The sequence below is a fragment of the Mytilus californianus genome, unplaced genomic scaffold, assembly GCF_021869535.1.
Source record: "Mytilus californianus isolate M0D057914Y unplaced genomic scaffold, xbMytCali1.0.p SCAF_6, whole genome shotgun sequence".
Classification (NCBI taxonomy): domain Eukaryota; kingdom Metazoa; phylum Mollusca; class Bivalvia; order Mytilida; family Mytilidae; genus Mytilus; species Mytilus californianus.
This window is the reverse complement of record NW_026262712.1, coordinates 4,361,153-4,378,798: the sequence shown is the minus strand read 5'-3', so window position 1 is coordinate 4,378,798 and position 17,646 is coordinate 4,361,153. Positions and strand designations below refer to the sequence as shown.

Below are 17,646 nucleotides of genomic sequence, written 5' to 3'. Positions count from 1 at the left end.
GATTGGACTTCCATTTCATCAAAAACTACCTTGACCAAAAACTTCAACCTGAAGCGGGACAGACGGACGAACGGACCAATGAATAAACGGACGCACAGACCTAAAAACATAATGCCCCTAGGTGAGGCATAAAAAAAAAGAAGAATGTGTCCGAAGACACCAATGCCCCTGCTCAAGCTTGCTTATAATATGTGAAAATACTTTTGGGACTGACGGAAGGACGGAGGGATGGTCAAGGGTAACACTTAATGCCCCTTCCCCTAGCTGCCGGGGGGCCTCAAAAGTGATTCTTTTAAAGAGGTAGACCTATGGCAAGGGACATAACTCTGAAGTTCCTGGAACATTTATGTCAACCATTTTCAAAAATATTTTCTTAGCTTCTTTACAACAGGTTTTTTTACTTCTGTTTCACGTGAGTGTTTAAAAACTCAAACTGACTATTACAAAACCAAAGTATAATTTGATTTACTTTTATCAACTGAACACAGAAAAAAACCTACAAGAAGTCAACATACAGTCTTAAACAGCAGTCAGACAAGTGTAAATAATACTAATCATGCTAATAGTCAATTTTTAAATTATCCACATGGTCTTCATTTTCAGTCAGGGTTACTTCTTGTACAAGTAATCTTTATTTACTTGAAGAAGTAAATAATAATATACTTATATAAGTAAATTTTGTTATGTTCATTTTTTCTTATAATGTTTGAATAATCTCCCCTTAATTTTCTCAAAAATTTACTTGTATAAGTAATTTTTTTTACAATCCCCAAAATCCTTAAGTTTTGAGATGTAAAAACATGCCTTTAACAATTTTTCTCATGTTAGCTCATAATATTTGATTAGAGTTCAATGTTTCATCTCATTAATTCAACAAAGAAACTAATTGCGCAAAGCCTTCAAAAATTGCCCCTTGGGGGCTTGTAAATGAGCAGTGTTCTGAAGATAACAGACAAATGAGATTTTCATTGTCCATGAAATTACACTTAAATGATTAGTAAAGACATCTGCAAAGGACAGACAATTAAAAATTCTATTAGAGCAAAGAAGTCCTGAAAAATTCAAGAAAAGAACATAGTATGACTTTTTTACTTGTATATAAGTAAAAAAATTTGAATGTCTAAGGGACTTAACTAAGCCAATGAAATAATTTACCTATACAAGTAAATAAAATACACTTGTATAAGTATCTTACAAATTTACTTATTTAAGTAGATTAATGTTTACATCTTCAAGTAAATAAAAATTACTTGTACAAGTAGTACCCATGACTTATTTTGGAATATTTCTAAAGGGGAGAAAATTCATATTACTGTAACTTAAATTTGTTCCGCCAAACAGAAGATCAACTGGAAACTTTATTATAAACAACACCATATTATCTGTTCCTATTGGAACAAATATTCTAACAGCTTTATTCTGTTAGGAAAAAATACTACAATGGAAATAATATTACAGAATAACTCTTCCATTTGTAATTTATATTATGGAGAAACTTCTATTTTATGACATAATGATTGACTGTCAATGAAAACCTTGTGGAAAGAACTTGATTTGTTCAGCGTAGGCTGTTTAGAATTTTCATTCTGAAACCATCTGTTTTACATGATTTTTAAAAATATTTGTATTCATGGGATAGGAATTACTGTTGATTTTGTGGGTACAGGTGAACCACAAATTTAAGTGTCCAACGAAGTAAAATTTTCTATAGACTTGTGTGCAGATTTTTGTAAAACCAAGAAATCAAATATTCATAAAAACAATTTTTTCCTAAATCCTCAAAAATTGGTACCCATCAAAATAAATGAATCCACAGTACTAGAAAATGGACTATTCTAAAAAGACTACGAATCATCACCAGATGCTGTTAATTACATGTGTTTTGGCATTACCTATTTTTTTTTTGGGGGGGGGGGGTATTCTACAAATGTTAGAACTACAAACCTCGTAAGCATAAGTTTCTAACTCCTCCAGTTGTTTTTTCAGCTGTTCTATTAATTCTCTCTGTTTCTCTCTCTGCTCTATTAATTTCTGTTCATGCTCCTGATCGCTCTGTAATAAAAGGTAGAAAAAGGTTATGGGCTGTTCCAAATATAAATGTATAGGGGTTGCAGGATGGGAGACGCTCAAATAAATAAATTGTGGGTGGTTGCTTTTTTTTAAGAATTTTATAAGAATTATAAGTAAAACAAACACTGCGTTCAGGTCTGTATTTTCTCGCTATTTTGAAGACCCATTGGTGGCCTTGGGCTGTATTATGCTCTTTGGTCGGGTTGTTGTCTCTTTGACACAGTCCCCATTTCCATTCTCAATTTTATTTTATATAATGAGTGGTTGGTGTCTAAAATAACTGCTCCCCTCCCCACCAATAATAAGTGCTCCCCTCCCCACCAATAATTATATTCATGTAGGTTTAGTTTGTTTTTGGAAGTTTTGTCCAAAATGGGCCAGACAGAGTAGGGAGGCCAACCCCTCAAAATTGTAATTTTTTTCAGGTTTCAATTTTTCAAAGGACGACTTCGGTTTCAAATTGTACCTAAAAAAAAATTTCAAAAGGACTTACCATTTCCTCTTGAACCTCTTCTAACTTTTTGTCTAAACATAATCTGGCATCAGGAATACCTCTAAAGGCAAACTCTTCCAGTTCTTGTAATAATGTCTGCAGAAGATAAATAGTATTCAATAAATGGTCAATATGTGGTTAGGAGCCTATTTATAGCTTACTTACATGTTCTATATACAGTATTGGTTGATCTATGTGTTACAGGATAGCTCATGTGCATTTCGTCATTTCCTCCTGGGAAGCATTGGCCTGTCAGTTTAAAGGACAAGGTACCTTTAGAGCTTATTTAACCCAATTAATTCACCAAAATAATCATGATAATATATTTCCTGGTATTCTTACTTTAATATCACAGTTTTTATGCATCAAAAAGAAGTGAAAAAGTGACTATTAGCGGAGTCTTGATGATGCAATTTGAATGTGACAACTTAAAAGTGACCTCATAAGTAAGATGGATTTGGCTATCATTTTTAAGTCCTTTTTGGTCAGATAGCTCTTCAAATTAACTGACCGCCTCAGAGGTCTTGTGGTAGCCTCGAGTGCGGAGCGTCGTTGGTTCAACCCCGCCTGTTCAAACCGAAGATTTTAAAATTGGTATTTGCTGCTTCTCTGGTAAGCACTCACCAAAGACTAGTTGGCTCAGAGTCAGAATAATGTGACATGTCTTCCTGCGGACTGTTACCTTGTGAACTACCACATTAAAAATCTGACTCAGGGTGTCAGTCTAGTACAAAGCAGGGTTAATATTCATATTAAGTAACATGTTCGAGTCCTGAATATGCATATTAATTTGCCACTTGATGTTAAGCAGCCATCCATCATCATCAAATTAATTGTTTCTGTTTTTACCTCTTTGTCATCAGGAGGTGCACTAACAATCTGTTTCAATCTAAATTGGACATGGGCAAAATGTGTGGTCAGGGCTAGTAGTGATGAATTTAACTGTTCTTGCTCTTCTTCTAACTGTCGTAACTGATCATTCTGTGCATGATGGCTGAAAAATTTATAAATATAATTTTAGTTTTATAAAAAAATAAAATGAGATAACTGCAATAATCTAAGCAATAATCTTTTTCAATTATGGAATTTATATTGACAATATACAGATATAATTATTTACATTTGTTTACAAATTTTTCATAAAAAAAAAATTTCACTGCATAAAAAAGATAAATTTCAACACCCAAAATTATTATATATCATAGGAAAATGTTAGGTTTATATTTAATTTGATGTTATTATGATCTAGAAAGAGGCATCAACACTATGGTAGAGTGTCTGGATGGGAGATGGACGCTGGGGGTCTTCATTTATGTATTCCTTCATTTTATTACTGATAAGTATTTTATTTTATTCTTTATTCTTTAAATAGTAAGTTATCATATCATTAAATATTTTCTGTTCTTTATATTTTAGCACAACATTGGGCTCTACTCTTTATTTGTTTGCCTATACTTCTCTATTTTTTATTTGTTTGCCCATACTTCTCTATTTTTTATTTGTTTGCCCATACTTCTCTATTTTTTATTTGTTTGCCCATACTTCTCTATTCTTTATTTGTTTGCCCATACTTCTTTCTTCTTTATTTGTTTGCCCATAATTCTCTATTCTTTATTTGTTTGCCCATACTTCTTTCTTCTTTATTTGTTTGCCCATACTTCTTTCTTCTTTATTTGTTTGCCCATACTTCTTTCTTCTTTATTTGTTTGCCCATATTTCGCTCTTTATTTGTTTGCCCATAATTCTCTATTCTTCATTTGTTTGTCCATACTTTTCTTTTTTTATTTGTTTGCCCATACTTCTCTCTTCTTTATTCGTTTGCCCATACTTCTCTCTTCCATATTTGTTTGCCCATATTTCTCTCTTTATTTGTTTGCCCATAATTCTCTAATCTTTATTCGTTTGCCCATACTTCTCTCTTCCATACTTGTTTGCCCATATTTGTTTGCCCATATTTCTCTCTTTATTTGTTTGCCCATAATTCTCTATTCTTCATTTGTTTGCCCATACTTCTCTTTTTTTTATTTGTTTGCCCATACTTCTCTCCTTTATTCGTTTGCCCATACTTCTCTCTTCCATATTTGTTTGCCCATAATTCTCTATTCTTCATTTGTTTGCCCATACTTTTTTTCTTCTTTATTTGTTTGCCCATACTTCTCTATTTTTTATTTGTTTGCCCATACTTCTCTATTCTTTATTTGTTTGCCCATACTTCTCTATTCTTTATTTGTTTGCCCATAATTCTCTATTCTTTATTTGTTTGCCCATACTTCTTTATTTTTTATTTGTTTGCCCATACTTCTCTCTTCTTTATTTGTTTGCCCATAATTCTCTATTCTTTATTTGTTTGCCCATACTTCTTTATTTTTTATTTGTTTGCCCATACTTCTCTCTTCTTTTTTGCCAAGACTTCTGTATTCTTCATTTGTTTGCCCATATTTCTCTACCTTTTATTTGTTTGCCCATACTTCTCTCTTCTTTATCTGATTGCCCATACTTCTATTATTTTTTACCAATACTTCTCTATTCTTTATTTTTGTTGCCCATTACATGTATAAGTCTATTCTGTATATCTTAGTCATGTTAGTCATTACTTCTCTATTGGTTATTTTCTAGCCCAATATTTTCTATTCAGCACACCAGATACAGACCCTCATTAGTGAGTGAGGTACATTTCTAGGTAAGAGTTTATGCACATTACCTTCATCAAAACTGCTTAAGCACGAAGTCCACACTAAAAAATACATAAATAAAATTCCCAAAGGAGTTATAGAACTAAAGGGTTGAGGCTGCTGAATCTAGGTCTAGTGCAAATATTTATGAAAGGGACATACACTTTTGCATTACATACCTAGTTCCTGTTTGAGATGGAGCAGAACTGAGGGTAGCAGCACTTAGTGGAGCCCACTGTTCTGTAGATCTATGACATTACTCTTACAATACATACCTAGTTTCTGTCTGAGATGGAGCAGGACTGACGGCAGCAGCACCTAGTGGAGCCCAACGTTCTGTAGGTCTTTCATCACTGTTTTCGTCAAAGCTGTCGTAGTCGTAACTTTCATCGTTAACACTGACTTGTGTTTCTTCCATCATCCTGAAATGTAACATGAATTGTTTCAAGTATCATTTATAAAAAGCTATATCTGCGTCAAGATTTTTCTAAAATATTATATTAGTGCATACAAATGAAAAAAACTAAATTTGTAGAAACAAATGAAAACAAAACTTTTTTCTTGTTCCAGTTTTCATCGTCCCCATGGTTTGTCGAAGTGGATCACAAGCCTTAGTATAGTTTACAACCAAGAATTTGTTACCATATGTATGATTGTCAGTGTTTAACACCATCTTCAGGGTTTTTTTTCATGCACATAAGTATATTTAGAACCAGAAATAGACTATCCAAAAATTCTAATGTACTGGTGAACCAAACGCTAGCAAAAGAATTTGAAGTATTTTTCAATTCCTCTTTCACCCACCCACCCACCCTACTTGTGATAAAATCAATCAATATAAATGACAAAGAACTGTCTTTTAAAGAGAGTGTCTATCCACCCACAATGCCATTATTGACTTTTTTTTCAAAATCCTTAATTTCATACCACAGTCATCATGTAAACTCTATCACCCTTTCTTTTAAACATTCATCAAATTCAATATTCAAACTTGTGTGTGGGTATATGAAGATACACAATTCGATTAAAAATACAGATCCTGTATCCACACTTTTCTGACAAGGATCTGACAATATTCCATTCTACTTTCTGTTTCAGGAATTATTACATCAGCCAATCAAATTTCTGCCCCCAAATTTTTGAAGGCGCGAATCAATATGACAAAACCAGAGGATCCCAAAAGGTCTTGAAAACAGAAAGTAAACCAAAGCGTTTTCAGATCTTTGTGAGTATAACGAGGACACATGATTGCAATCAGATTGGTGTATAGATGTACATACAAACCAGACAGCAAACCATCAATACAATAATATTGCAATCAGATTGGTGTATAGATGTACATACAAACCAGACAGCAAACCATCAATACAATAATTAAAAAAACACAATTTTTAGTTATCAGCAAAGTGATGTTTGGACCAATCAAAAAATAAATTGTGTCATGAGCCTCAAAGATATTAAGTGTGAGTTACAATACTTTGCATCAGTTAATAGTGAAGCAAGATCCCTTAATGCACTTTACAAAACCCAAAATTAAAAAAACAAAACTCTGAAATGATTGATTGATTGTTGAATGACTGTTTAACATCTTGTTATATTTTATATAGATGTGAAAGAAACTGCAAACCTGAAGTTAAGGATGTTCGCTCCTGGCTCCTATTGTTTTTGAATTTTTGTCAAGATATTCAGAATCCTCTGGTTTTATCCATGTATTGCCATTACAAAATTTGCCCACTAAGCCCAACTTTTCTTTTCATAATTTTATAACATATAGTTTAAAAAGCCATATTTGAACATCTTGTAAAATCCTTGTTATTTTTTCATACTTTTTGAAAGAATGTTAATAGTATGGAAAATCTAGAGAGAATCATTTCCCGCCAAATTTTCAATGGCTTATATCTCAAACACAAGCACACGGACCCTTCATTTTTTCTGCTTTTTAAGTTCCATTATTTATATACTATCAACTAGTCTTTTAAAAAGCTTGTTATTTTGAAACAGAGTAGCGAACATCCTTAAGGCAACAATATGTCCAACATCATAAACTATTGACAAATATATACAGTCTCCAATATTTATACTAATCAGGAAAATAATCTCCCTGAATGGTCAATTCCAACAACAACTTATGCATCTACTAGAATACCACTTAAACTTAAAATCAGTTTTTTTTTTCAATTGGAATTTTTTTTTTAAATTACAACATCTTATAACCATGGTAATATAATATATATGTTATCATGGTTGTGATCAAATATATATAAGCATTTACAAGTATAACAAATTAGTCCAACAAAATGCAATTCAAAGCATGTTTGTCAATTTACTTTTTAATTTTAATTAATTTCAATGAAGCTGTTTATAAATATTTCATGAAGTTTTAAATTGTCAATTTCGATACATACTTCCTAACAGGTGCACTTCTAGATAATAAATCTATCAAATGTCGTAGGTGTTTTGTTCAAACAAAATAATCCAAGTTTGTCAAAGTTTGGTTGAAACATGATCAGTAACCACAAATATCAGATCATCAAAAATGCAAAGAAATTAAAATGCACATGATGTATATATATATATATCATACATGTAATGAACTTTTATCTTATTCTTATGTGTAGTTGGGTATGATGTAAAAACTTTAATCCACAAGGTCAAAATGAAGGTAAAATGCCACGTACAAACTTTAAAAAAAATAACTTTAGGTGAAGACGATAACTTCAGCGTGAAAACATTTGACATTAAATAAAAGAGTCAATGTTTAATACATTTTGTATATACACTACAGCTGATGTGTAGATTTTACCATTGCCACCAGTCAATAGTGGGAGGGGGAAACCTGTAGATGTCACCTGTCTCCCATACCCCCAAAAAAAAGAGTGGACATGGAATTTCAATTTTTTAATCATAAGTATTGATTACACAGTATATAAATTATAATAATTTTGAACAAAGCCATTGTTGTCATTAAAAAGTTCAAAGAATATTCATCAACGTTTAGAAAAGTGAAAGAAATAAAGAAAAAATAAAAGGAGAAGTCTTAGCTTTTTAAATTGATTTGTAAGTCTACCTAATTACTTCATTGATACCCCGGTAATTTAAATCATCTGAGTGTAGATTGTAAGTTTTAGGTGTTTATGATCCTTGTATTTTGGTGATTAATTGTCTTATTTGGCTTAAGGTGGTACATAACACTACAGGGAGATAACTCTGTAAAAATCAGCTGAACGATTTAATCACATTATACTGTTAAAGAAATATTGAGATTCTCAATGATTAGTGTTTGTCAAACTGCTAGATATATCCAATGAAATTTTTCCGATAAAATGTGTGGTTCAAGTTTTTTAATTTTTTATATTTTTGTCAAAGGGTCAAAGTAAATATTTTGTCAAAATTTTATGAAAATTAAACGAGCCAAATTAATTTTAGTTAAGGTGTTTGGTACCACCATAATATTAATACCACATATCCTTATCTCTAAACAATTCAAGTTACAGTCTGCACCAAAATCCTTTCCAACTACTAGTCCCAAGACAAATATTTAGACATCTTCCTTATGTGTCTAAAAAAAGTTTTTGCAAAATCTACTAGTCCGAATAAAATTTTACAAGTTTGGGGCATCAGACTAGTGGCTAACGGTGCAGACTGCAAGCATGTCAATGTATGTATAAGGTTAAATAAAATAATTTTAAAACTTCTAGTTTTAATACCAGAAACAATGAGAAATATGTTTTACTGCAAATACCCCTCTCAGCCCTTACTAACATATTACACTTGGGAGATTTATAACTTTGAGGTTTTGAAAGTTTACACCTATTCAGTTATTGGATGAAGTTAGTTTAATATGGCACCATAAAAAAGGCTATGGTAAATTAATGATTTATTGAAGTTTCCTTAAGGGAGTACCCAACACTTTGACTAAAATAGATTTGGCTCATTTAATTTTCATAAAGTTTTGACAAAATATTTACTCTGATCTGTTGACAAAAATATGAAAATTTCTAGAAATTTGAACCACACAATTTACAGGAATAATTTGGTTGGATATATAGCAGTTTGACAAACACTATTTTTGATCGTTGAAAAGCTTGATTTCTCCATTCTAATAGTATGTGATTAAAACGTTCAGCTGATTTTTAAGAGTTAACTCCCTTAGGTGTTCTGTAACCCCTTAAAACAAAAGTATATGTTAAATGGGCTATGGCAATGACTTAACTCTACAACCAAAACTAAATTCTCAACGGTAATATTAACATGATTTATGTCTTTCCTTTTAAAATGATAGCTTATCCTGGATAAACTTCTTTTTATAAGATTATAACATTAGCATCAATAAACTTCAATGTACTGTAAACTACTACTTACATCACATAAGAAATAAATATGTTTTTAAATGCTAATTTATCTTTACATGAATGTAAAAAGAAATGAACATTGACGTTTCAACAAGTTCTTGTATCCATAAATAAGTTTTAATGAAAGTAATAAGAATAAAGAAAATCTTTTGAGAAGCAAAAAATGTGTCAGTTATATAAAGAGACACTGAAAATTTCAATAACACATAAACATAATAAATATGCTATTTATCATGTTTATTAGTTTAAAATTGTAGAATTTAAGTAAAATTACTTTACAAAATTCAATGACATTATTGAATAAAATCAATTTACTAAACCAAATTACAATATACATGCATATGACATACATGTATATTAGGTATATCAGAAACCTCTAGACTTTGTTAATCTTGGGTCGTGTTTTTTTAATTTTGGTTCATTTATATGTTTCAGAGTTTAGTGACAGTGTGGCATCCATTTTGCTGAACATTATTGAATACGGGCCAGCTGAAGCCCGCCTCTGCATGGGTGCAGCATTTTCCCGCTGTGTTGAAGACCCATTGGTGGCCTTGGGCTGTTTTCTGCTCTTTGGTCGGGTTGTTGTCTCTTTGACATATTCCCCATTTTCATTCTCAATTCTAATAACTTATTTCAATTATGTTAATAACAGATGTTCTAAGAAAAGTATAAAATAAAATTGAGAATGGAAATAGGGAATGTGTCCGACAAAGAGACAACAACCTCAACCAAAGAACAGAAAACAGCCAAAGCCACCAATGGGTCTTCAACACAGCGAAAAAATCCCGCGCCCGGAGGGGGCTTCAGCTGGCCCCTAAACACAAATGTGTACTAGTTCAGTGAAAATGGACGTCACACTAAACTCCAAAACATATGACTGAACTAAATTTAAAAAACATACAAGACTAACCTTGCTAACAAAGGCTCCTGACTTGGGACAGGCGCAAAAATGTGACAATGTTAAACATGTTTTGTGAGATCTCAACCCTCCCCCTATACCTCTAGCCAATGAAGAATAAACATACACACAGCAATACCCACAGTAAAACTCAGTTTAAAAGACGTCCGAGTCCAATGTCAGAATAGGTAGCAAAATAAACAAAGCAAAATGACAATGATACATAAATTAACAAAGGACTACTAGCAGTTACTGACATGCCAGCTCCAGACCTCAATTAAACTGATTGAAAGAGTATGTCTCCTTCATATGAAAGCACAATCCCTCCCGTTAGGGGTTTAGTATCATACCATCATAAAATATATGAGAACATAACCCGTAGCATGCCAACAACTGGTTTTAGAATAAATTTGTTTATTTCTGATGCAAAGACCCTATGGGTGAATCAATATTAATTCCAAAATATGCAATCTTTAATGACCTGACAATAGTATCATAACTATATCCCTTCTGAATAAGTCTGTTTAAAGGTTTTGTTAGCTTTAGAGGTGAATGACAATATTTTTGTGCTTTGTATAGAATATTACCATAAAAGATGTGAAATACCTGAACGTATTAGATGTCTGCATGTTGATTTATATTTACGAATGATGTCCTTGTACCGATGATAAAATTAAGTAAATGTTTTGACTAGTTTGTGATATCGAAAACCCTGGTGTAACAATTTTTTCAGTAATACAGAGATTTCTTTCGTTAAAATCAAATACATTGTTACATACACAAGCGAATCGAACAAGTTGAGATATATATATAAACACCATAAGATGGTGACAAGGGAACGTCACCATCTAAAAATGGATAATTAACAATAGGAAATGAAAAATCATCTCTTTTATCATAAATTTTGGTATTAAGCTTCCCGTTAAACATTGTTCAAGATCCAGGGCAGTGTCCATTGTTAGTATTAGCTTTATTTGAAGTCAGTTCAGCAGCACATGTATATCATTGTACATGTATGTCAAAAGAGAAACATTGTCAACTGACTCCTTAAAATAATAATTTACTGTCCTTAAAATTACTTTTTAACACTTATTTCTTTTGTTTTTGGCGATTAATTTGAAAACTATGTCAGTATGTATAGCAGATGAAATTTTACCTGAAAAACACATTACTGATCCCTTCCAATGCCAGAGTCATGAAAAAAAGTCAATTTACTTAATCCATCCAATGTTTACCAGCTTTTTGCAAATGTACCTGGTCAACGTCATATATCTAATGTTAAAGATACTATCTCCCTTTTATTGACAAAAAATTCTATAAACGACAACACGTTTTTGTCAGAAAGTAAGCCTACCTGTATTGGACATTTAAAAAAAGAAAATGAAATGGACTATTAATAAATTTCATGTTAAAAATATTTATTGCATGAATGGTTTTTATAGTGATTAGTTTCATGTACTACAACAATAGATGTTTTCTTTTAATTTTGCCCCGATCTGTGATTTTTTTTTATATACATTTGTAATACAATGTACATTCTTACAGATTAAGAAAATTTGAGGATCTGATGTCACAAGAACTATCAGCTTTACAATTTTTATAAAAAGTTAAATATCCTTAAAAAATGTTGCTCTGTTTGAATGTTTTTTTAATAAATAATCAACAGAAACTTTATGTTGGACTTTCAAAAAATATTTCTGAACAAAGTCAGCATAGGCAGTAGGCTAGCAAGGCAGTAAGCTAGCAAGGCAGAGAGACATGGAAATTGATGATCCCAATAAAGAATAAAATTGGGGAGAGCACATTTTATGTTGAGAGAGACGATCTAGCATGTCTTTAGTATAACTATAAGGAGATGTAGTTTGATTGGCAATGAGGCAATTTGAACTATCCACCAGATTTCAAATGAAGTGGATGTAGGCAATTATAGGCCACTGTACGGCCTTCAACAATGAGAAAAACTCATATTGAACAGTCAGCTATAAAAGGCCCTGATATGAAAAATGAGGAAAAGTTCAAACAAGAAAACCAACAACCTAATTCATAACAAAACAATTTATGAAAAACATATTAGAAAGACATGAACCAACGACAACCACTCAACTAGTTTCCGGACTTGGGACGGACATATGTAAAAACTGTGGTGAGGTGAGAGCTCAATATTTCCACTAACCTGAGACAGTGGTGTAACAGCACAATATAAGAACAAACTGTAAAGTAGTACATGTAGTAATTGGCTAAACTCAATCTATTGGTGTAGGCACAAAAACAATCAGATAAAAACATTAGAAACAAAGCACCAAGCAGTTACTGAAAGCTAGTTCAAACCCAATAACAACTAATAAATAAATCAGCTTCTCCCACACTAGGATCAATCAATGCCCATCCAATGGATTTAGTGTAAAGATGTCATAATCAGTCTAAGAAACGCATGACCTAGTGCAATGCCAAAATATAAAAAAAACATATCAACAGGATGTACGATAATTAGTTCTCATAGCTGTACATGTAGGTCGAACCCTGAACAGTTGGGGCAAGTATGGACACAACATTCAAGCTTGATACAGCACTGAATTTGGATTGTGATTAAATATTTGACATAGCATAGGTTTCTGACACAGAATGAATGTGGTCTAAGAACTTAAAAATTTTTAATTTACCTATTCAAACCATATCATTATTATTTGCTTTTATATCTAAATCAGAAATACCCAATTTAAAATGGAAAATTTTAAAGAAAAAAAAGGGGAAAAAAATCCCAACTCAAATTTTTTGAACCCCCTTATGATTCATCACCCCCAAACTCAATCCCATCCTTCCCTTTGTGTTACAATGTATGGTGCCTTGCAGTACAATTTCAGAGAGATCCGTACACTTGAACACAAGTTATTGTCTGGAAACTAGAAAAATGCTCGTTTTTTTGCCCCTTTTTGGCCCCAAATTCCTCAACGTTTAGGGCAATTACCCCCAGACTCAAACCCTCCTTTCCCTTTGTGATATGGAACCTTGATGTACAATTTCATAAAGATCCATACACTTACACACAAGTTATTGTCCTGAAACTAGAAAAATGCTTGTTTTTTTGCCCCTTTTTGGCCCATAATTCCTAAAATTATGAGGCAATTACCCCCAAAATCAATCCACGCCTTCCCTTTGTGGTATGGTACCTTGCAGTACAATTTCAGAGAGATCCATATACTTGAACACAAGTTATTGTCTGGAAACTAGAAAAATGCTTATTTTTGGCCCCATTTTGGCCCCTTATTCCTAAACTTTTTCGGCAATTACCACCAAACTCAATTCCAGCTTTCCCTTTGTGATATGGAACCTTGTAGTACAGTTTCAGAAAGATACATGCACTTACACACAAGTTATTGTCATGAAACTAGAAAAATGCTTGTTTTTTGCCCCTTTTTTTGCCCCTAATTCCTAAAATTTTGAGGCAATTACCCCCAAAATCAATCCCAGCATTCCCTTTGTGATATGGAACCTTGTGGTACAATGTCAGAGAGATCCATACACTAACACACAAGTTATGTCTGGATGTTACAAAAATGCTTATTTTTGGTCCCTAATTCCTTAACTCATGTAACTGTTGGTACCATAACCCCCAAAATCAATCCCAACCTTTCTTTTGTGGTATTGAACCTTGTGGTCAAATTTCATAGAGATCCATTCACTTAAACTAAAGTTAGAGTGCGAAAACCAATGTGTCTTCTGACGACGACGACGCCAACGTCATACCAATATACGACCACAAAAATATTTTTGCGATCGTAATGGTCGTATAAAAACTCTTGACTTAAAAATTTATCAGTTCTACATACATTACATTCGTTGAAATCTAAAACATGACTACAAATATCATGAATATATGTGAATAGCTAGTTAAGTTTTGAAATACACACCATCATGACCATAAGAAAGGGCTACAGGAACATCACCGTCCAAAAAGGGATAACTAAGGGACTACATCAAAAGATCAATGTAGGATAAAAAAACTTAAATCAAATAGTTTGGGGGTGGGGGGGTTAAAACTGCTGCAAGTTTTGTTTACCCAAAATAGATTTTACATATATCCATATTGGTGAATCAATTTTTCCCAAATTAAGTTAAGAGGGGGGGTCAGTGAAAAAACTATGTGAATTAAGTTTTTTATCCTACATTAAACTTTTGATGTCGTCCCTAACAATCAGAAATGAAAAATCTTCTCTTTTGTCATAAATTTTTTAATAGAGTTTCCCGTCATGCCTGTGTGTTACTGAAATATAAAAATCTAGAAAAGGACAATTATCACTGCCTGTATTAGATTTTAGGTAAATTTCTGCTTTAAAATGCGAAAATTATTGATTAAAGGCAAAATTATCACCAAGGTAATTATGGTAAATGTTTATTGAATTTAGACAGATCTTTCCTGAGTTTGGCCATAAACTCTGCATGAATAAGTCTGCTACTTATGGGAACCTGTTGGTGCTCATAAGAATAACTTGGCAATAGGTTATTGCAAAAATCACATGAAAATGTAAATGTTGTGGCTGATATGCTGTCCGACTGGAACACCATAGCCGTGAAGACACCATAATCAACCAAATTCTTTTAAACGGCAATATATAGCCTTAATTAGGACTTGCTGCATTCTCCATCCAATGATAATAAAGCCCTATAGTGATTATACAGCATACCCATATAAGCAGATGATGCATGTACATTCAACAAGAATGTGTCCATAGTACACTGATCATGTGATGCCCCACTCACACTATCATTTTCTATGTTCAGTAGACAGTGAAATTGGGGTCAAAACTCTAATTTGGCATTAGATTTAGAAAGATCATATCATAGGAAACATGTGTACTAAGTTTCAAGTTGATTTTACTTCAACTTCATCAAAAACTACCTTGACCAAAAACTTTAACCTGAAGCGGGACAGACGGACTGAAAGACGGACGGATGAACGGACGCACAGACCGAAAAACATAATGCCCCTAGGTGGGGCATAAAAATAATAAGATATGATATGATTGCCAATGAGGCAACTCTCCACAAGAGACCAAAATGACATAGAAATTAACAACTATAGGTCACCAACAATGAGAAAAGTCCATACTGCATAGTCAGCTAGAAAAGGCACTGAATGGCAAATGCAATACAATTCAAACTAGAAAACTAACGGCCTAATTCATGTACAAAATAATGAACTAAAAACAAAAATGATATACAGCAACAAAAGACAACCACCGAATTACAGGCTACTGACTTGGGACAGTCACTTACAGAATGTGGCGGGGTTAATATAGTTTGGAGGCGCTAACCCTCCACCTACACCATGTACACTGGGGCAGTGGTGTAAGGGCAAAACTAGTCCGAGATTACTCTGACTTCCAGCTGCTGTTTTACCAGACAAGCTGGGGCCGTGGGACGTCAGAGCGTCCCATATCAAAAAGTGGATATTTGCCTGTCCAAAATGGATGCGCTGCATCGTTGCTTCTGGTGGCATTGGATCCATATAAATCAAGCCTCTATTTGTTCATTTTTCATTTATCTCTTCATTCATGTAAGTTTTATCTACCTGCCACCCTTTATTTTCTCATATTTGGACAGTTTTCACAGTGACCCATCGATTCCGGCATTTATAACTTTTATTTTCAAATGGACCTCAATTTATGAGAGAGCTCTGACGTCCCACGGCCCCATCTTGTCTGGCAAAATAGCCGTTGGACATCAGAGTTATCTTGGACTAGGGCAAAACATGTAAACAACATGTATCTATCATGTGTATACAGTTAAATTATGACGGGTTTGCAAACATATACATGATTATGTTACTTTACTAATTGACAGAAACTCATTTTGTTCAACATGAAGTTAAAATTGTAACAGATTTAGCAATTATTGTCATGTTGTTACATATACATTTCTTGGGATCATGTTTACCGAATTGTTCCCCCTTTTTTAACCAAGTTGCTGACGCTACACTGTCGCTGTGTGTGTTTAACAGTGTTACCGAATCATACCCCCTCCATACATACATCTGATGTATGGAGATTTTACCTACTTCTTGTCATGGTTTCCTATACAATAAAATTGTCCATATGGGAATCGACAGGTGCCAAAAGTCTGTTTATCCTGGTAATCACAGAAGCAGAGCTAGCATCGTTTTATTTCCGATCAATAATGCTATGACGTCACAATGCAAGTTGTTGCGTAGGTGGCAAAATACAGTGCGATCGATATACTCAATTAAAAATACCTGAGATAGACATGTATTAATTTATACATCTCTGATCAGCTGATATCGGGTATAAGAAAACATAATTAAACATTTCCAATATCAGGGTAATCCGTCCACATTACATTGTACTGTAATTGTAGTTCTCCGCCATTCCTCAGAGCTCCATTCTGTTTGAAACATACCTTACTTTCCCAAAACTTTGAACATAGACAATTAATTTGTAAATTTCGAAAAAGCGACCACAGTTTTGATCAGTTTTTTAATAGAGATTTAAGATCAGTATATATATATCACTAATTCTCAGCAAATTGGGACCATTTGACAAAATTATATTTGGAAAATAAATTTGTATAAACCAACTTAATGCGCAAATGATTACGGTATATATATATTTGATTTGAAAGATTCCAAAGAGGTAGCTCTTACTGCGAAAATGATAACGATGGTCAAGACTAAGAGTAACTGTTTTCTACATAACAGATACATATATACCGTCTCTTATCATTTTATTTCCTTAGCAAACGAACTTTCATACAATGATTCAATTTTTTTCCTGCAAAACTATTCTAGTGGTACCTAAGATTACAGTCACATATTTGGTAATAGTCATAAACCTTGGTGATATAATCTGAAAAGTTTATGGACTGTTCTTGAATCTATGCATGCATATCTCGGTCCCGGTAAAGTGAGAAACGGAACAGAAACGAAACAGAGCGAAACGAAACGAAACATGGCGAAACGAAACGAAACTCAGCGAAACGAAACGAAACACGACGAAACGAAACGAAACATGTAAATTGAGAAACGAAACACAACGAAACGAAACAAAATCTGTATTTTGAGGAACGACCTATAGAAAATCTTCCTGACATAGCCCAAGGTCAATGTGGGTTTAGAGGGCCCTTTTGATTGATATCATCTAATCGTTT

At 33.1% G+C, this 17,646-nt stretch overlaps 1 protein-coding gene across 5 annotated transcripts in view; it reads right to left on the bottom strand.

Annotated features, from left to right (window-relative positions):
- The window catches only part of LOC127706056 (RUN domain-containing protein 1-like), a 42,511-nt gene extending 25,845 nt beyond the window's left edge, over nucleotides 1–16,666 (bottom strand). For 3 of the 5 annotated variants that reach the window (XR_007984186.1, XR_007984187.1, XM_052210469.1), the window contains exons 1-5: nucleotides 11,642–11,747; nucleotides 5,511–5,657; nucleotides 3,413–3,557; nucleotides 2,564–2,659; nucleotides 1,945–2,052 (exon numbers count right to left, since the gene is read on the bottom strand). Coding sequence is in view for 3 of the 5 variants with exons in the window: in XM_052210469.1 (XP_052066429.1) it covers nucleotides 1,945–2,052; nucleotides 2,564–2,659; nucleotides 3,413–3,557; nucleotides 5,511–5,657; nucleotides 11,642–11,682 (537 nt within the window). In the remaining 2 variants the exon portion in view is untranslated. Of the gene's footprint in view, nucleotides 1–1,944; nucleotides 2,053–2,563; nucleotides 2,660–3,412; nucleotides 3,558–5,510; nucleotides 5,658–11,641; nucleotides 11,748–16,536 lie in introns of those variants that run through there. The other 2 variants (XM_052210470.1, XM_052210472.1) reach the window with 2 other exon arrangements.
- Nucleotides 16,667–17,646: the final 980 nt, after the last annotated feature.